The 21438-nt window shown below is 37.0% G+C and overlaps 1 protein-coding gene across 2 annotated transcripts; it reads right to left on the bottom strand.

Annotated features, from left to right (window-relative positions):
* Positions 1–343: 343 nt before the first annotated feature.
* On the bottom strand, positions 344–21233 carry Senp8 (SUMO peptidase family member, NEDD8 specific). Of its 2 annotated transcripts, none has more exons than XM_027925867.2 (2): positions 21124–21233; positions 344–1289 (listed from the first exon to the last, which is right to left on the bottom strand). In XM_027925867.2, exon 2 carries the CDS (start codon positions 1251–1253, stop codon positions 615–617), a length of 639 nt encoding a protein of 212 aa, XP_027781668.1. In that variant the 5' UTR covers positions 1254–1289; positions 21124–21233; the 3' UTR covers positions 344–614. The 2 variants fall into 2 exon arrangements, with proteins under 2 accessions (XP_027781668.1, XP_027781667.1); XM_027925866.2 differs by lacking the exon at positions 21124–21233 and adding an exon at positions 5642–5796.
* Positions 21234–21438: the final 205 nt, after the last annotated feature.

The following is a 21438-nucleotide window of genomic DNA, read 5'->3' as shown; positions in this document are numbered from 1 at the left end:
CAGATGGAGCAAGATGGGCTAACATCATTTTTATCAAATATTTGCAAAGATTATGCTGATAGTCAGGAAAGTCTTTGCACAGTGAATGGAAGATATCACTGAGATGAAAAACTGATTCTCATACTATTAATTAAGTTAGGCCTTGATCTGTTTCCAACAAATGGAACTCTTTAATTATGTAGGCCATGCAACAAGTTTTTGGTTCTTCTATGATTCTCTTGCATTCCTCTATGTTTCATATATACTTGATTTGTTTTACAGATGACTGTTTTTCCTTTGGAATAAGCCTATGTGGATAAGAGAGACCAAGTGAATTAATTTTACACCAATAAAAACACAAGTCTTATTTGAACCTCATGTATATTAAATGTTAAGATTGTTTTAAGGTTTTGGTGCATAACTTCAAGACATTTTCACAGAATATATTGCTCTCAAGTCAGGGTTAACGTGAAACTTTCCACTAGGATAATGCAGAAGATGACATTCTTAAAAAAAAAAAAAAATTAAGCTTCCTCTACCAGGCATCTTCCCTCAGGCACTGAGACTGGGGTCATTCAATAAATGGGGAAGGGTAGAAAGAGGAGACTTCAAAAGTCACAGATATTCTTCAATAGCTAATTTTTAGCAAGTCTGGCAATGAGATCTTTCCATTCTTTCCTCTTCTTTGTGATGTATGTAGGGGTAAGTAGCTGCAGTAGTGATTCTGGCTGTTGCCTAAAGAAGTTCTGACACAAAGCCTCAGTGTTACATATCACGTACATCCCACAGTCATAGCTGTTTTGTTGAGCAGGGGCTTTCTCTTCCACAAAGACCAGTTTGTCTCCTTTTCTGCCTAAGAAAGCCTCCAGTTTCTCTGCTACCTGCTTTGCATGAAATGAGTTGCTTCTGCTATGGGAATCATAATGAAAAAAGCTATTTTTATCTTGAAGATAAACTAACAAACTCCAGTGGGTTCCCCCTGCTGCCTCATTAGAGTTATCATTGATGGCTAAAAATACAACTTTCTTGTGGGGAAGGTCCAGGGGATGAAGGAACATGGCAATTTCTGATGGGCTGCTAGTGCATTTGATGAACTGGGTGACTTCAGGGCTGATGAAGCAGACGTGGTCAGAGCAGTCACAAAACTGACTGTTGGCAAAGTACTCAAAGGCAAATCCAATAATATGGTCATTGAGCCAGCTTGGAGGATCTAATAGTGAGACATCTGATTGCCGCAGAAGACTGTCCATATAACTCAAGACTACAGGGTCCATTTTGTACTGACCAGTGCTGCTCAGAAATTCCAGGAGCTGAAGGAGAGACAGAAGACAATATTTACTGTTGAAAATAAAGCCAGGATGTAAATAGTAGCTACTTTTATAGGGTTACGGTAAACATAAAGTGTTTAGCAATAATGCCTGGCTAAGAGTAAACACTCAAGAAACTTTAGCTTATGTGTTGTATATGAACAATTAGAATTAAAACTTTGGCATTTTTCCATGCAGACAGAAAGTATGAAATTTTAATTTTCTATTTTAATGCAAATATTGGCAAACATTGGTTAAAATCATAGCTAATCTTTTACCAAATACCACAGCAGTGGCTCTTCAGTAAATATGCATGATACGAACAACAAATTAGTTGTTATATTAGTTATTATTTTTATGTGGTACTGAAGATCAAACCCAGCACCTCACATGTGTGAGGCAGGCGCTTTACCACTGAACTACAGCCCCAACTCCTTCTTTTAACTTTAGTTTTCTAAAGATGACTTTAGGGGCTGGGGTTATGGCTCAGTGGTGGAGTACCTGCCTAGCATGTGTGAGGCACTAGGTTTGATACTCAGCACCACATAAAAATAAATAAAGTGAAGATATTGTGTCCATCTATAACTAAAAAATTATTTTAAAAAAGATAACTTTAAAGGGCCTGAAGGAAAAATCACTAATTATCAAGGGAAACAGTTTTTATTTCAACATTACTTTTCAAGAGGTAAAATATTGCTTCTTCCTTCCATAATGGAAAGTAACAGTGGTTAGAGTTGTAGTTAAAAGGAACTGTAATTTCAAGAACAGAAAATAATGAGAGTAATGAAATTTATCCCTGATTCTGCCCAGCTATGAGCATAAATGATATGTCTTTGCTCATTTCTCATCTTTAACCTCAGAGTCAGGATAAAGACTATGTAACACTTATAATGTAAGTTAGAAATTCTTTATTTAAAATATATTTTTTACTTGTAGATGGACACAATATCTTTATTTTATTTATTTATTTTTATGTGGTGCTGAGGATCAAAACCAGTGCCTCACATTGTGAAGCAGGTGCTCTACCACTGAGCCACAATACCAACCCCTTCTTTTAACTTTTTGAAAGGTAAATACAACATAGGAATCAGGAGAACTGAGTCTAGCCCTAGTTTTACCATTGATTTCCTAGTATTATTTTGAGCAATTAAATGATTTTGTCCTTGTTTCTGTCATCAGTAAAAAGGGCATCTATTTGCCTTACACACCTCAGAGAGTTGTAGAAAAGGACAAATAATTTACTTGATAGTACCAAAAGAGTTTAAAAAGTCATACAAATAATATTTATATTATAAATTGGATGATATTAGTAAGGTACTCAGAAAATCCAGAGAGAAGTCCAAGTCAATCAAAGCAAATGAGATTTGGGAATAAACATTTTTACATATCATCTTGTACAAATGATAGAAAGACTAACCTACAGCAAAAGCAAAAAGTCTGGTGGGATAAATATGCTTGACTCAAGCCAGGGAGAAAAAAAAAGGCAACAGGTCTGGTGAATGTAGAAGATGACATAACAGTTGAACCTACAGACTCAACAGAATTAACAGTTAACTGCTATGCATTGACCTGGCAACACAATATCTTCCCCAGCCCCACATTTATTGGGGCATTTCAGTTGTACATTTTTTGGGGGTACTGGAGTTGGAACTCAGAGGCAGTTGCTTAGTGCCTCGCTTTTGCTGAGGCTGGCTTTGAACTCATGATCCTCCTGCCTCAGCTTCCCCAGCCACCATGCCAGGCCAGTCGTACATATTGATGGGATTTACTATTACATCATCATATATGTATACAATATAACAATATAATCTGGCCAATTTCACTTCCCAACACATCCTCCCTTCCTCCCACCTTCCAGTTTTTGGTCTCTCTCCTTTATGGATCTCCTTTTGACTTTTAAGGAGATCTGCCCCACCTTTATTTTCGTTTTTCCTCTCTAAATTTCCACATGAGAGAAAACATATGACCATTAACCTTCTGAGTCTGACTCATTTTTCTTAACATGATGGTCTCTAGATCCGTCCATTTTCCTGCAAATGCAGTAATTTCATTTTTTGAAATGGCTGTGTATATATAACACATTCCTGCCCCCCATTCATCTGTTGATAAGACACCTAGACTGGGTTCCATAGCTTGGCTGTTGTGAATTGTGCTGCTATAAACATGTGTATGCATGTATCACTGTAGTATGATGATCTTAATTCCTCAGGATAAATACTGAGGAGAGGTACAGCTGGGTCATATGGTGGTTCCATGCCAAGTCTTTTGAGGAACCTTCATACTGATTCCCATAATGGTTGTACTAATTTACAATCCCACCAAAAGTGTCACAGTGTTTCTTTTTCTCCACATCCTCTTCAGCACTTATTATTTTTGTATTCTTGATGACTGCCATTCTAACTGGAGTGAGTTGAAATCTCAGTTTAGATTTGATTTTCATTTCCATAACTGTTAATGACAATGAACATTTTTTCATATATTTGTTGGTCATTTGTATTTCTTTTTTTGAGAAGTGTCTTTAATTAATTTCCCCATTTATTAATTGGGTTATTTGATTTTTTTGGTATAAAGTTTTTTGAGCTGTTTATATATTCTAGATATTAATCCTATCAGAAGAGTAGTAGCAAAAATTTCCTCTCATTCTGTAAGTTATCTTTTTAGATTCCTAATTGTTTCCTTTGTTATGCAGAAGCTTTTTAATTTAATGCTGTCCCATTTATTAACCCTTGGCATCATTTCCTGAGCTTTATGGGTCTGAATGAGAAAGTCATTGCCTGTGCCTAAAGGCTGGAGTGTTGACCCTATGTTTTCTTCTAGGGGTTGCATCCTTTCTGGCCTAATTCTGAAGTGCTTAATCCATTAAATTTTTTTAATATGTATTTTTTAGTTGTAGATGGACACAATATCTTTATTTCTATGTTTTTAAAAAATTTTTATGTGGTGCTGGGTATCGAACCCAGTGCCTCATGCATGCTAAGCAAGCACTCTACCACTGAGCCACAACCCTGACCCTAAGTGTTTAACCAATTTTTAGTTGATTTTTGTTCAGGGAGAGAGGTAAGGGTCTAGTTTCATTCTTATACATATTGATAACCAGTTAGTTGTCCCAGCACCATTTGTTAAAAAGGCTATTTTTACTCCTATGTATGTTTTTGGCATCTTTTGTCAAGGATCAGATAACTGCATTTGTACCATACAAAGCATATTATAAGATAACAATAGTACTCCTGTAAAAGACAGGGCTAGAATTATGATGCCAATTTAATTAATTCTACCATTAGACCAGTTATTTTGCCATTTGGTTACACTATTAAAACATGCAATTTTGTGACAATTATTTTTATGTAATCAAAACCATGCCAAAACCTATATAAAAAAATAAATATACACTTCAAGAAAAAAAATCTAGAGTAAATTAAGTAACTAAGGAGTATCAGGGCTGGGGATGTGGCTCAAGAGGTAGCACGCTCCCCTGGCATGCGCGGGGTGCTGGGTTCAATCCTAAGCACCACATAAAGATAAAATAAAGATGTTGTGTCCACCAAAAAAATAAATTAAAAAAAGGAGTATCATGTACACATGGTATATCATGATTTGAACTACTGCAGAAATAATATATAGCTGTTAATGAAAAATATGTATTTATACATAAATAAGATGGTATGAATTAAAATTTTCTTAAGAAGGAATGAAAAAAGAATAACCAGAGCAGTGATATAAACTGGAGCCAGGAACAAAGTTAACGAGGCATAGAGCATATTTATCATGGGTGAGCCACAAATTTGGCTCTAAGGTTTTTGGCAACTAACCAGAGAGAGTTAAGTTAAACATTCACAATATTCATGAGGTAAAAACAAGGCAATTGCATAGAAGAGGTAAAAGATTTCTTTGTATTAAGATCAGATATTTTTTCTCATGGAATTTTTATAAAAGTCAACACAGTGTATCTTAACCAAAATGTCCATAAATATGGGGCATGATGGCTGCAATAGTTTGGTAAGGTTTTTCTTACAATGATCCTTAATATCTAGCCTGACAGCAAATGAGCAAATGGCAATTCAGTAAAAGCAATTTGGTGGAGATCAGGTACTCAGTTTGCTGATCTGTCTTAATCTAAGAGTATATTAATACAAAGGGAAATGTCTACATGTGGGTCAAGCAAGGCTTCTAGATACAGAACCCCACTCCCCATGCTTTCAATGAATACTGTATAGTATGAGTACCAGACTGCACAGCTTGGCAAATACCCAGGGACCTGTTCTCTATGCTGCTAGCTGAAATCAGATCTGCACCTTTACAGCCAGCTGGAGATAGGAGCTTACAAAGAGAAGAGAGCTTGAGTACAATCATCTCACCTTGGAGGGAGTGTCCATAGGCAGAGTGAATATTTTCAAAAACAATTTTTGTGGGCTGGGAGACAGCTCAATGGTAGCGTTTGCCTATTGTGTGTGAGGAGGACCGGGGTTGGACCTCCAGCACCACACACACACACACACACAAAAAAAAAAAAAAAAAAAAAAAGAGTTGTGTTTTGTCTTGAGTTTTAAAACATCTAGCACGCAAATAAAGGATTAATCAAAACCCTAATTCTATTTCATACAGCATGAATATAATAATTAAACTCCCAAAACACTAATGCAAAGAAAACTAAATTAGCCTTTGGCCAAACCCCTCTCAGCAAAGAACATGAGCTCTAAACATTTCATCTAAAGACTTGAATTTTAGATTCAGTTCTGTTACTCACTGGCTATGTGATCATGAATAAACTACTGAATTTTCTCTTCTGTAAAGTGAAACTATTAATACACAATTTTTATCATATGGTATTTGTCAATATAAAGTAAAGAAACTAGTAATTAAGGTTTTTAAAAAAATCCCAAAGTATTTTTAGATGTCTATCATGTGATCAAGAAATTTATACTCCAATACTCATAAATTATTTAATTTAACAAATATTTACTGAATGCTTCCCATGTGCTAGGGGCTAAAAGTACAGAATGAGAATGAAATAGCCACAGTTCTAAAATTCACTGGGTTTAAACCTATTTTAAGGAACACATATTGCATACACAATTCTTTTAGTCAATAAACACCTTCTGAGCACCTAATATTAGGTGTTGTGGGTGATACAAAGATGCTTACAGTCAACGATGGAGGAAACCAGTAGGAGACACAAATAAAACATATGGAAACTTGGAAGGAAAAGTTACTTCTGGCTAAGAGGGTTTTTTTTTTTTTTTTTAAGTGCCCAGTCTAGGAAAAGATTCAAGGAGACAGTGGCATAAAAGTGGGCTCTTGAAGGGCAAGTGGAATTGGATGCATGGAGAAGGGCATTAAGGTGGTAGAGAACCAGGAAAGTGCCTCTAAGTGTGGAGAGAATCTTGAGTAGTCCAGTGTGGCTGGAATGAAGTGGGATTAGGTGGAATGTAGGTAAGGGTGGAGTGTAAGTGAGGGTTAGAGGAAGATTATTAGAAGCTAAGAGATGTAGCACTCAATTTCATGTGAAGGAGTTTAGAATTTATACTGGAGGAAATAGGTGCTATTAATGGCTAAGTCAATGCTTAGGGAAGATTAAGAATTCAGTTATAATATATGGAATTAATCGATAGGGAGAGAAATTGAAGGCAGAGATCAATTAGATTTTTATTGAAAGTAAATGTTTGTTGGCTGCAGTGGAATTGATGGTTATAGTCAATCCTAGCAGCTAGGGAGGCCGAGGCAGGAGAATCATAAGTTCAAAGCGAGCCTTAGCAACTAAGCAAGGCCCTAAGTAACTTAGTAAGACCCTGTTAAAAAGAGAAAGTAAATGTGGGAGGTAATGACCTAAAAGTGGAGAAGAGGTAGTAGGAATGGAAAGGCAAGGAGGAAAAGATGCTACAGAGAATCAGTAAGACTTAATAGGTGATAAGAAGAAGGTGGTAATTAAGAAACAGTCTGTGGGTTTCAGCTGGGGTGACTGGGAAGCTGATGATAACATTATTAGTGGGATGGGATAGACAGGAACCTAAGAAAAGAAAATGGTTCTAAGAAAAGAACCATTTACATCCACCCCAGGAATACCTCCTTTCTATATTATGAGCATTGTTCATGGCATATCTGAGTTGCAATAAATGTAAGACATATAAATGTAACATTAGTAAAAGGGAGTCAGAATCTACAGATTAGGGGAAAAAGAGAGAAATGAGGCCTCCTAAAATTTACTTATTGTCTGTAACAATTCTACTATTACTTTGGCTTTCTGTTTTCCTGTGTTGTTCATGATGAATCTCTTTAGAATTAATAGACCTGTGTGTTTGGTATTGGTAGATGGTTAGACTGGAGGAGTAGCAAGAAAGATGACTGAATTGAGGTAGGGGGAGACAATGACTTCCTCATGAAGTTCTATTAGTAAAATCCTACAATTTTGTTTTGAGGCTAGGAAGCTTTGGGTCTAGGCTCTGACTTTGCTACTTGCTATCTATGTGACCCTGGGAAAATTTATCATTTTTCCAGGACTGTAAAATGAGGTAGTAAAAAAACTTGTATAGTATTGCCAGATGAACTAAAAATATGAGTGAAAACATTCAGCTATGTTGTCTGGTATATAATAGGCTCTTGTTTTCTTCCCTATTCCTTGTATTTGGAGTGGTAATGATGAGCCCTAAAAATCTTGAAAATAAAGCATTTGTCTCTTTATATAAAGCCACAAAGTCATCAAAGATAGATCCCTGGCATGACTGTGCTCTTGTGCTTTATCTTTGATATAAGAGTGAATGCGGGGCTGGCAGAGTAGCTCAGTGGTAGAGTGTATGCTTAACATGCAGGAGGCCCTGGATTTAATCCCCAGCACTAGAAAGGGTGTGAGTGTGTGTGTGTGTGTGTGGGGGGGGGGGGGCGGCGGAGTTGGGTGAAGAGGAAGAAGAGAAATGCTAACTCCAGAGAAAATTGTTCTCTCAACCTGAGAGTAAAACAATAATATTAATATGTTATCCGTATACACAAACCCTGTGATTTACAAGGTTTAGTTTATTGTATCTTTCAACATCTGTAGCTAAATGAAGCTAATTTTAAGTTCAGAGTGTAGATCACTTCTCTAAACAGATTTAGTTTTAGTAGGAGAACTATTTCTTTCATATTAATCTTGAAATCTTTAAGATGTATACTACTTTAATATTTTGTTAAAAAAGCAAGGTAATAAAAATAAAAATAAAAACTAAAAGGGAAAATTAACAATTAAATAGGAGCCTTTCTGGGCTGGGGATGTGGCTCAAGCGGTAGCATGCTCGCCTGGCATGCGTGCGGCCCGGGTTCGATCCTCAGCACCACATACAAACAAAGATGTTGTGTCTGCCGAAAACTAAAAAAAAAATAAATATTAAAATTCTCTCTCTCTCTCTCTCTCTCTCCCTCTCTCTTAAAAAAAAAAAAAAAAGGAGCCATTCTGATTACCTGCTGATATAATTAAGGGAAGAAGCTGCTAGTTCAGTAGGAAAAACATTAGGCTGGGAGCTTGAAGATCTGGGATTCAGTTCATATTTGCAATTAATCAGTGTTTGACTCTGAATAAAACAATTCATCTGAGTCTCAGGTTCATATCTGTAAACTGAGGGGTTTAGATGGAATAAATATTGGTTCTAGCCAAGGAAACAGGATAATCATCTATGGGCATTTTAAAGAGCATATATGATCTTTATGTAGGAGTAGAGGGTTTTTGTTTTTATTTTTGGTACCAGGGATTGAGCCCAGGGGTGCTTAACCACTGACTCACAACTCCAGCCCTTTTTTATATTTTATTTAGAGACAGGGTCTCATTGAGTTGCTTAGGGCCTTGCTAAGTTGCTGAGGCTGGCTTCCACAACCCTTAAGTCTAAGCTTTCATCTTTGTCAATTTTTTTTTTTTTCCCTTTTAGCAGTACTGGGGATTGAATCAGGGGACCCTACCACTGAGCTACATCCCTAGCCCTTTTTATTTTCTTTTTGAGAAAGGGTCTTGTCGAGTTGCAGAGGCTGGCTTGAACTTGCAATCCTCCGCCTTACCCTCCTGAGTTGCTGGACTATAGGCATGTACCACCAGCATGGCCTGCTGTCTTATTTTAAAAAAATCCTGAAGAATTCTAATTTTCTAGTCCAAGGATTAACAAATATAGCCTACAGGGCAAATTCGGGTCACTGACAGTTTTTTTTTAAAGAGTGAGAGAGAGAGAGAATTTTTTAATATTTATTTTTTAGTTTTCGGCGGACACAACACCTTTGTTTGTATGTGGTGCTGAGGATCGAACCCGGGCCGCACGCATGCCAGGCAAGCGCGCTACCGCTTGAGCCACATCCCCAGCCCTCACTGACAGTTTTTTTTGTAAATAAAGTTCTATTGGAAAAAAAAAATCATCATTTGTTTACATATTGCCTTTGACTACTCTTGAGCCATCAGGACAAAGATGAGTAGCCTATAAAGTCTAAAATTTTTAGTGCTTGGCTTCTTATTCTATACTACTGTTATGCAATCTATTGTAAACTTCTAAGTTGAATTGCTTTTAAGTTACTTCAAAGAACTAATAGTGCATTGGGGGCTATTTGGGGGAGATTAAGTAACCTTTAACTAGAGAGGCTACTATTATTTCTTGCTGCTGCTACTTTTTTTGGGGGGGTGGGGTACTAGGGATAGAACCTAGGGATGCTTTACCACTGAGCTACACCCCTAGTCCTTTTTTATTTTGAGACAGGGTCTCACTAAGTTGCTTAGGGCCTCACTAATTTGCTGAGTCTGCTCTTGAACTTGTTACTCTCTTGCCTCTGCCTCTCCAAGTTTCTGGGATTGCAGGTGTGGCTCACTGCGCTCAGCACTGTTATTTCAATCTGGAGTTTTATGAATAGAAATGTTAAAAATACTAATTGCAGTGGATATAAAAAAAGAACTATTTTGTAGATATATACATAAATATTTTGTAATATCAAAAATTTATCAGGGTCTTACATTAACAAGCATTTCATAAGGTCTACAACAGTTTTCATAACTTCTGGGGAAATCTGCTTGTTGGTTGTTGAATAAAGTAGTAAAATCCAGATAAGTCTATTTTACTGTAAAGCCCAACAGAAAACATACTGAGGGGTTGGGGGTATAGCTCAGTTGGTAGAGTGCTTGCCTCACATGCACAAGGCCCTGAGTTCAATCCCCAGTACCAAAACAAACAAACAAACAAACAAAAACATACTGAGAACTATAACCTTCATTCATTTTTCCCCATAATTATTCTCAAATGTCCCTTAAAAACACATGGAACAGCTTCATTTGGTATATTTTTATAAACACAGGGTGCGGTGTTTCTACTCATTTTAAGTGAAGATTATAAAGGCTTTTAGTAGTTTCTAAATGTAATTCTTTTACTTCCTTGGTTATTGTTTCAAGTTATATCAAACTGCAAATGCTCACAAATGTGGTCTGTGCTTCTCTAAGTGGATGTGTGACTATGTGCTAGCAGATATCAACAAACAAACCACCATCAAGAAATAGAATAACCACAGTGCATCTTCCTAGAGGTTAAATTTCACCAGTTTGAGGGGCCAAGGGCTAAACAACTTAATTATTGACAAAATATTTTAGTGAGTAATTTAAAACATTCTAATTATTAACATAAACATGCACCTATTGTAGAATAACATGCAAAATCAACATGAATTGAAAAAAAAAATAAGAGATTCCCAAAGAACTTCTGCACCTATGGCAGGTAATTTTCTCAATTCACTATCTTCTGCTATCTTGGATACTTAGTGGAACAGTCCAATTTTTGTCCACAATTGATGTAATATAAACCCCTAATTCTTAGGAATCAAATTCCTAATAATTAAATCAAGGCATGAGTACAAGCTTTTGCTTCTGCAGCTTAAATGTGTATGAAAGATATTTACTTAAGCAAATTTATTCAAAGTATATTTAGTGGTATCTTTTAATTTTTTTTGTAGATGGACACAATATCTTTATTTTTTAAATTTATTTTTATATGCTGCTGAGGATCTAATCCAGGGCCTCACATGTATTAGACAAGGTGCTCTACCACTAAACTACAACCCCAGCCCTATTCAGTAGTTTTATGGTTGCAATTTTGCATGTAACAATCAGCCTGGAAACAACCTAGCAAAATATAAACATCATCCTTGAGTTTTCTATTCTCTTCATACCTTTATCCAATTGATAACAAATCCTGTTGATTCTATAGCTAAAATGTTCTGAATTTGTCCAGTATATTCCATTTTTACTACTATTGGCTTAGTCAAATTGATCATTTCTTGTCTGACCTAGCCTAACAAGTCTCATCTCTACTCATTATCCAGGAAATTCTCCATATAGCTGTCAGAACAACTGTTTAAAATTTTAAGTTAGGTCATGTTTATCTCCAGTTTAAGACCTTGTATTAGCTCCCTACAATATGGCAGGGGAAGGAGGGGGAACAAATTTCCTATTCTAGCTTACAAAACCCTATATACCCCATGTAACAAGCTACTTTCCCAGTGTCATCTACCATTACTCTTCTTTATGATCACATATAACCCTAGTTACATCCATATTTTTATTCCTTAAACATGCTGTACCATGCTTTTTCCCACCAGAGAGCTGGTATACTAGCTATGCCTGGAATTTCTAGTGTCTGGCAACTTCTATTGGGTATATCTCAGTTTATTTTATTTTGTTTTTTATTTTAGAGAGGGGGTCTCACTAAGTTGCTAAGGCTAGTCTGGAACTCACAATCTTCCTGCCTCAGCCTCCTGAGTAGCTGGGATTACAGGCACAAAGATCACTGCTCTTGGTTTTAGACCTGTTTTTTTTTTTTTTTTGGTTTTAGATCTGTTTAAATGCTACTTATTCACAGAGGTCTACTCTGGAGACCACCAGTTACTTCTCTATCACTCTAATTTCAATTCCTTGTACAGTATTTGTGACTAAATAGTTAAAAAAAATGTATGTATACATATATTTGCTTGTTGAATATACTCTACCCCTTTCTCTTTTTCCCTCCCTCTCTAAAGCAAGAGTGAAAGTTCCATTAAAATAAGGGAACAAGGGCTGGGGATGTGGCTCAAGCGGTAGCGCGCTCGCCTGGCATGCGTGCAGCTCGGGTTCGATCCTCAGCACCACATACAAGCAAAGATGTTGTGTCTACCGAAAACTGGAAAATAAATATTAAAAAAAAAAAAAAAATAAGGGAACAAGGGACCTTGTCTGCCATTCTAACTCTAGGACCTGAATGCTTGTCAGGCACTTGTCAGTAAATAATTGTAGAATCAATGAATAAATAATGGAGTATGGATCTCAATATTATGAATCAAATTCTAACAAATGTTTACATTTACAGAAATTTAGAAGTATAACAATCTTTACTATTCCTTCAAATCTAACTTTATACTCTATGTAAGAATTCTTCGTTTCTGTTAGGAGTTTGACTCACAATTAGCTATGTGATATTGGAACAGAAAAAAGATAAATCAAGGAGCAATATAAAAACAAACCAATGTAGAAAAGAATCAAAACAAACCAATGCATATGTCAGAAATTTAAAATATATTGGTGGAGCCATTACAAATCAATGGGAGAAATTATGGATTGCTCTAGTGTTTTCAGTGAGTTCCACGGAACACTATAGCAGTGCTGTTCAAGAGGACTTCCTGTGAAAATGGAACTGTTCTTTATCTGCAATGTTCAATACTGTAGTAACTAGCCACATGTGGCTACTGAGTACTTAAAAAGGTGATCAGTGTGACTGAGGAACCTAATTATTTTATTTAATTAAAATTAAAAATTTAAATAGCCACATGTGGACAGTTGCAATGGTGCATACTTGTAATACCAGCAACTCAGGAGGCTGAGGCAGGATCACAAGTTCAAGGCCAGCTTCAGAAACTTAGTGAGATCCTGTCTCAAAAAATAAAAAACGGGGGCTGGAGATGTGGCTCAAGTGGTAGCGTGCTCGACTGGCATGCGTGCAGCCCGGGTTCGATCCTCAGCACCACATACAAACAAAGATGTTGTGTCTGCCGAAAACTAAAAAATAAATAAATTAAAAAAAATAAATAAATAAAAAACGACTAGGGACTTAGCTCAGTGGTAAAGCATCTCTGTTTTCAATTCCTAGTACCAAAACCAAACCAAACCAAACCCAAAACAAACCACATGTAACCAGTAGCTAGTATACTAGATAGCTCAGTAGCATAGATAAGAAAAAAGAAAAAAGACTATATAGTTAAAAAAGTTGGAGAAATGCTAAATCCTAAAACTCTTTTATTAGAGATTTATAATACACACAAGCACATTGGAGGCTAGAAAAGATTTGAGAATAAAAAATTCATTTAACTGTTTTTGGTTTGATTTTTCCCACTTTTTTGACCATGAAGTTGATTTAGTTGTTGTTGTTGACACCTTGTCTGTGCACTGAAGTAGAGGATATACTTCCTTGGTTTTTAAATAAATGGCACTGTGATAACTTGTTAACCATTTGACTAAAAATAGTTAGAATTGTAGAATGCTGCTTTATATCAAATTATATTCCAGAAAGATGTGTGAAGTGAGAAATATGAAACATAGAAAACAGAAGCTAATACATTCATATTACTGGTCAATAAACACATGAAAAGACACTCAATACCTTACTAGTAATCAACGAAATGAAAGTTAAAAAAAAAAAATAGGTAAGACATGCAAGTTAAAACTAGATTTCCTTTTTCACCTAATCATCAAATTAGCAAAGATGAGAATACTACTAATAATTAGTGTTGTTGAACGTAAGGAAAAATGAACACTCTCATTTTGACAGGAATGTAAACAAAAGCAATTTTGGGAGGGGGGGACCTGGGCATCAAACTCAGGGATGCTTTACCACTGAACTAACGATCTGTAGTCCTTTTTATTGTTTGAGATAGGGTCTTGCAAAATTGCCGAGAATGGACTTGAACTTGTGATCATCCTTCCTCAGCCTCATGAGTTTCTGGGATTACAGGTGGGTGCCATTGCAAAAGCAAGCTTTTTGAAGGGTAATTGGACATTACATTTTAATTTCTTTTCCTGCTGTCTGAAGGACTGAACACAGAGGTGCTTTGCCACTGGCTATGTCCTTGGACCTTTCTACTTCCTAATTTTAGACAGGGACTTTCTAAATTGCCAGGGATGGCCTCAAAATTGAGATCCTCTTGCCTCAGCTTCCAGAGTAATTAGGATTACAGGTATGTACTACCATGACCAGCTGACATTACATTTTAATACTTAAGAAGTGTACATAATGCAGGGATTATACTTTTAAACATTTATCTTATGGGAAATGTTATATTTGTAAAAACAGCCACACCAATATTTACATCAGAAAAATTATAAACAACATGGAGTTAAAAAGATGACTGGTATGTTTAAATAATGGGGTTCCTACATAATGAAAGTTTTTAACTATTAAAGTTGTAGATGTAAATTTATTGACACAGAAAAATGTTCATACTATGTTATGAAAAGGGCAGTTTCCATTATGAAGTCAAACAACAAGTGCTGGCGAGGATGTGGGGAAAAGGGTACACTTGTACATTGCTGGTGGGACTGCAAATTGGTGCAGCCAATTTGGAAAGCAGTATGGAGATTTCTTGGAAAGCTGGGAATGGAGCCACCATTTGACCCAGCTATTCCCCTTCTCGGTCTATTCCCTAAAGACCTAAAAAGAGCATGCTACAGGGACACTGCTACATCGATGTTCATAGCAGCACAATTCACAATAGCAAGACTGTGGAACCAACCTAGATGCCCTTCAATAGATGAATGGATAAAAAAAAATGTGGCATTTATACACAATGGAGTATTACTCTGCATTAAAAAATGACAAAATCATAGGATTTGCAGGGAAATGGATGGCATTCGAGCAGATTATGCTAAGTGAAGCTAGCCAATCCCTAAAAAACAAATGCCAAATGTCTTCTTTGATATAAGGAGAGTAACTAAGAACAGAGTAGGGTCGAAGAGCATGAGAAGAAGATTAACATTAAACAGGGATGAGAGGTGGAAGGGAAAGGGAGAGAGAAGGGAAATTGCATGGAAATGGAAGGAGACCCTCAGGGTTATACAGAAGTACATACAAGAGGAAGTGAGGGGAAAGGGAAAAATAATACAAGGGGGACAAATGAATGACAGTAGAGGGGGCAGAGAGAGAAGAGAAGAGGGGAGGGGAGGGGAGGGGAGGGGGGATAGTAGAGGATAGGAAAGGCAGCAGAACACAACAGACACTAGTATGGCAATATGTAAACCAATGGATGTGTAACTGATGTGATTCTGCAATCTGTATATGGGGTAAAAATGGGAGCTCATAACTCACTTGAATCAAAGGGTGAAATATGATATATCAAGAACTATGTAATGTTTTGAATAACCAACAAAAAATTAAAAAAAAAAAAAAAGAAAAGGGCAGTTTCATAAAATTTGTATATAATAAAAATATACACAAAATAAGAACAATACCCATTAAAAACTTTCTTTAAGAAATAGGATTAGGGGCTGGGGTTGTAGCTCAGTGGTACAGCACTCGCCTAGCATGTGTGAGGGGCTGGATTTAATCCTCAGCATCACATAAAAATAAATAAATAAATAAAATAAAGGTGGTGTGCCCAACCAGAACTAAAAATAAATAGATAGGAAAAAAGAAATGAAAAAAAAATAGAATTAATACTTTTTTGCTTCTTCCCCTTTTTCTGCAGTGCTGGGGATTGAACATCCCTTTCTTTTCCTCTTTGGTACTGGGAAATGAACCCAGGGGTGCTCCACCACTGAGCTACATCCCCAGCCCTTTTTGTTTTCTTTCTTGCTTTTTTTTTTTTTTTTTCGTTTTAGTTGTAGATGAGCACAATACCTTTATTTTATTTATTTATTTTTATGTGGTGCTGAGGATTGAACCTAGTGCCTACACGTGCTAGGCAAGCTTTCTACCACTAAGCTACACTCCCAGCACTTCCCAGTCCTTTTTGAGATAGGATCTCATTAAGTTGCCCAGGCTGGCCTTGAATTTGCCATCCTCCTGCCTTAGCCTCCTGTGTAGCTGGGATTACAAGTGTGGGTCACCACCCCCTTTCTTTTTAAAATGAACACATAAACAACGAATACAACTATTTCCATTTGGGGGGGGAATTATCTCCTTGTAGGTTTATGCTGACCTAAAATATGCCTGTTTCTTTAATTTACAAGTCTTACTTCTATCCCTTGGAAAAAACAAAGTCCATCTTTTCCATAACCTGCAAACACAATTTAAATATAATTTGCTATTTACAAAACATAAAAAAAATCATGCCCAACTTTTTTGCTGTAGACGGACACAACACCTTTATTTATTTATTTTTATGTGGTGTTGAGAATAGATTCTAGTGCCTCACACATGCTAGGCAAGTACTCTACCACTGAGCTACAACCTCAGCCCTACATCCAACTATTTTTTTTAAATGTTTATTTAGTTGTAGATGAACACACAGTATCTTATTTTTATGTGGTGCTGAGGACTGAACCCAGTGCCTCACAAGAGGCAAGCACTTTACCACTGAGCTACAGTCTCAGCCCCCACTATGTCCAACTTTTAATGTATGATTCCATTTGCACTTTCACAAAAAGAATCACATTCAAGACCAAATGTGTTTTTCATGGCAGCATTAACAGAAATATTTCAGGAAGGAAGTTCAAGCCTTGTCTTGGGGCTTTAATTTCCCCCAATTAAATACTTCCTTTTAGTCCTAAGCCTAAACCACTGGAAATTTGTATAATGTGATATGTAAAAATTAACATCAAGATTTATATTACCCTCTTGAGTGCAGAGATTAGATTTTATTCATCCTTATATTTTCAGTGTCTGATAAACTAGAGAAGTTTTAATACGTGAATATTTTTCTTGAGCAGAATAGAGAAATGAAATTCTACTTTGAAAAAACTCCTAAAAACATGCAATTGTTACAAGCATAGGAAATGTTATTAATTTTAGGGCTTATAAATTAAAATGACATTTCTTTCTTTTTCTTTTTATACTAGGGATTGAACTCAGGGGGCACTTAACCACTGAGCCACATCCCTAGTCCTCTTTTGTATTTTATTTAGAGACAGGGTCTCAGTGAGTTGCTTAGGGCCTCACTAAGTTATTGAGGCAGACCTGGAACTTGCAGTCCTCCGGCCTCAGCCTCCTAAGGCACTGGATTTATAGGTGTGCGCCAGCTTCTAAGTAATAAAAAATTCTTAAAAAGTTTTCTAAGTTTCAAGGACTACTGCTGCTATCAGCAATAATCTTGATTTTTTTTTTCAGTCTGTATTGAACCACATTACTACCCAATTGCTTCCAATCACATATTGGATAGAAAGTCAAAACAGGGTAGTCGTGTTGAAGGAGGTGGCCTCTTAGGGAATCTGGTTCTGAAAGTTAAAAACTTTACTCTTTTGGATTAGTAATATTCAACCCCGAAATTCAATTTTTTTGGATAATGTGATTATCCAAATAATTTGGGTACTAGTAGGGATCTGAGCAGTAAATTTTTAATATAGTCTAGAATTGATCAGTTTTGAAAGAGATTATCTGGGCCTTGAGGACTTTCCTTTTTGATTGTCAGTGAGGTTTACTTACCCAAAAGGTTTAAAGGATTGCTAAGGAGAGAGGAGTCCTGGACTTAAAAAATCAGAAATGATGGGCTGGGGCTATAGGTCAGTGGTAGAGCACTTGCCTAGCACCTCTGAGGCCCTGAGTTCGATCCTCAGCACCATGCAAAAATAAATAGAACAAAGGTGTTGCGCCAAAAAAAAAAAAAAAGAAATTATAATTGAAAGCTTCATACATGTATAGATGGAATTTGATCAGTGAAGACCTTACTAACATTTTTGAACCTATATGTGTGGTAAGGCCACTGCTTTACAGAAGTGCTAACAATTCACTTATGATACTAGGGTGGGCTTGCCTTGACCATATAAAATGCTAGTTGATCCCCACACTGGGATGTGTATCATCATTAAAAGGTATGTAATTTTATCCAATATATGTTTCTTTAGACTGGTCATTCCACTGGGAAATAATTCATCAGTCTCTTTAGCAATTATTTCAAGATTTGGTCTCTTACAAAATGAATTAATTTATGGGTTTAGTCTCTTCATTCCCTTCTTTTGGCAATTAACCAAGACATTATTTTATATTAATTTTTTAAACAGAACTCTAGTCGCTTTATTCTTCAAAATTGTAACATTTTTCTACTATCTATCAAATTAAGTAAAACAGCCTGACATTCAGTGATTTCCACAAAAAATTGCCTGATTTTTTTTCTGATATTTTTCCTATATACTATATACTTGTTTCTATATACTATAGGAACAAGATCATTTCTCCTGTAGGTTCTGGTTATTAGGCAATAGTGGGTTAGTACTAAGTGGGTTGTTGTCCCAGAAGAAGGAACAAAAGAAAACCAGCTCCCCATCCTCACTCCAACAGAGATGATGGGATGGGAAGTAAACACCGCACTACCATCTTTCTGAAACAGATCTGTCATGCTGTTGTCATGTAAAATCATTACACTTGGTTATTTTAAAACCTGGATCTATAGACCAGGATGTGCTAGAATTTCAGACTTCTATGAACTTGGACTGGGGGAAAAAAAGGCATATTCATTTTTAATTTTCTTCAATAAGTACAGGCAATAAATTAGAGTAGTATTAACAGTTTCTATGTCTTTGTCACCAAAATTTAATTTATATTCATCACTACTTTGAATTATATAATTAGGCCTGCTGCTGGATGATATTTAATGCACAGAGAAGTGCATGTGTAACTATACCACACATTTAAAAAATATTTTGAAGACTTTCAAAAACATTGATTTCCTCTTTATGTCTATGTATTTTACTTTACACATCTAAAAGAATTTTTTAAAAAATATTTATTTTTTGGTTGTAGTGGACACAAAACCTTTATTTTATTTATTTATTTTTATGTGGTGCTGAGGATCAAACCCAGGGCCTTGCACGTGCAAGGCAAGTACTCTACCGCTGAGTTACAACCCCAGCCCCTTAAAAGCATTTTTGAGGTCTGTTCCCAGATCAGATGGCCAGAGAGACCCAGACTGTAAAAGAGGTTAGGCACCTTTGTATTTATAACTATTAATTGCTTATATTATCTAAACTCTTGGGCATGGAATTCACAGCTCATAATCTGTTATACCCACTTTACCATTCTCGTCTCTTCCCTACCTCTACTTTCTATACTATGCTCTAGCCATATTAGACAACATCAATGCTTCTTAGCTGGTGGCAGATAGACAAGTTTTTGGGTTAATACTAGCTAATAGAGAGCCACCATGCTGTTTTGGGCTTTACCTTATATAACTCTTCTTTGCCAAGTGTATTCTTCTTTGTCAAACGGTCTGTTTCCCCTAATACTTGGTGATCCTAATAGGATTATATTTTAAATATCAAATCTTGTTCCTAACTTAAACGATTAATAATAGTAGACACCCCTCTAAATTTGCAAGGCACCAGGTGAGTGGATGTTGGTCAACCCCAGAATCTCATAAATTGGCTTAACTCTGATGCAAGAAAGGGAAAGAAAAGACAGCAGTAACTGAGGCAGACTTCATTTAAGATTGAGGGATGGAACTCTGCTGAAAGGAAAGGCAGGCATAGATCCGCTCAGTTCCCAGAGCAGTTATTCAAAACTTTCAGCACTCTGCTCAATCCTCTCATTCTATTCTCAACTCTGTTGTCAAATGACCCCCATCTTCATGTTACAGAGCCAACTCCCCCAATTTCCTACCCTTCCCTACCTCTCATTTTCTCTTCTCTATTTTGATGGATGGCAATCCTCAATATTAGTCATCTGGGGAGGGTTAAAAAAATTCTGATTGCTGGCCCTTACAGTTTAATTGGTCTAGGGTGAGGCAACTAAAAAAAAAAAAAAAAAATGCTTTCCAGGTGATTCTAAAGAGTACACAAGGTTTTTGGCTGGGGTTGTGGCTCAGAGGTAGAGCGCTTGCCTCACGTGTGTGTGAGACACTGGGTTCCATTCTCAGCACCGCATATAAATAAGTGAATAAAATAAACGTTCATCAGCAACTGAAAAAATACATAAAAGAAAAAAGTACCAAGGTTTAGTTCACTAGGTTTCTTGATACATTAGTCTTCTTCATCCTTTGTTTATGGTTCAATGGTACAATTTAATTCTTAAAAAAAAATCCCATCTTTAAAGAAAACATTATTGGGGCCCACATTATGGTTCCTAATTTGTCTCCTTTAAGATAAACCTTATAAAAGGGGTAGTTTAAAAGGAAGTCTACACCAATATGGTTTTCGCCAATTATATCCTAATCCCCTTTTACTCTTCCAGGCCTGTCACATGTTTTGTAACAAACTTTCCACTTGTACCAAACCCCCCCCCCCCCCATTTCTTTTACAAGCTACTGCTCACTAGTCTTTTAACACAGTTCTTTGAGTCACCCAAAGGTCACCTGGGAAAAGTCATCCTCTATAAACAGGGGTCCATCGTCTGTGCTCAGACACCATCCTGTATAATTTTACTGTGCTACCATTGTGGAATCATCGTCTGCAGTTCGAAGAGCTGAGTATTTCTTTCGCGTCCGACTTTGAACTTAAAGCATGGAAAATACTGAAAGAAAAGCCTGAGGAATGAATGGAAAGGAACGGCAGGAAAGGGAGGCTGGAGGCGGGGACAAATGGGGGAGGGGGCGTGCCTGTGTTGGGGGCGGAGGCTATGACGGGCGGCGTTGAGAATCTAGCGGGAGCACAGGAGGGGGGAGATACACTAGTTTGGGTGGAGGACAAAGCGATCCACAACCGGGACAAACTGAGACAAACCGAAGTGGGGAGCAGGCTTCTTACCTGCCTCAGGCCTCACCACCCCAACCAGCCTTCAAGCACCTCAGTATTGGCCGGAAAGCGAGAGCTAAGGTCGCAAACCCAGAGTTTCTTTCCCCACCCTTGCGACATTCCTCTCTAGTGGAGGCAGAATGTAACTGAGTTCCTAGTCCTGCCGTAAGGTGAGGAAGAAAAATCTAGGCGGGGCTGCCCGGGGAGGAGGACATAGGCGTGTCTGCGCAAGCGCAGTTGTGCGTTCTGGCGTCGTCACGTGCGGGGGCGGGGCCGGGCGGAGCCGGCCCAGGCTGGCAGTAGGGGGCGTGGGAGTTAAGTGCGCTC

Source organism: Marmota flaviventris, chromosome 2, assembly GCF_047511675.1.
Source record: "Marmota flaviventris isolate mMarFla1 chromosome 2, mMarFla1.hap1, whole genome shotgun sequence".
Taxonomy (NCBI): domain Eukaryota; kingdom Metazoa; phylum Chordata; class Mammalia; order Rodentia; family Sciuridae; genus Marmota; species Marmota flaviventris.
Note: the sequence above shows the minus strand (reverse complement) of the source record. Positions and strands in the feature narration are given on the sequence as shown.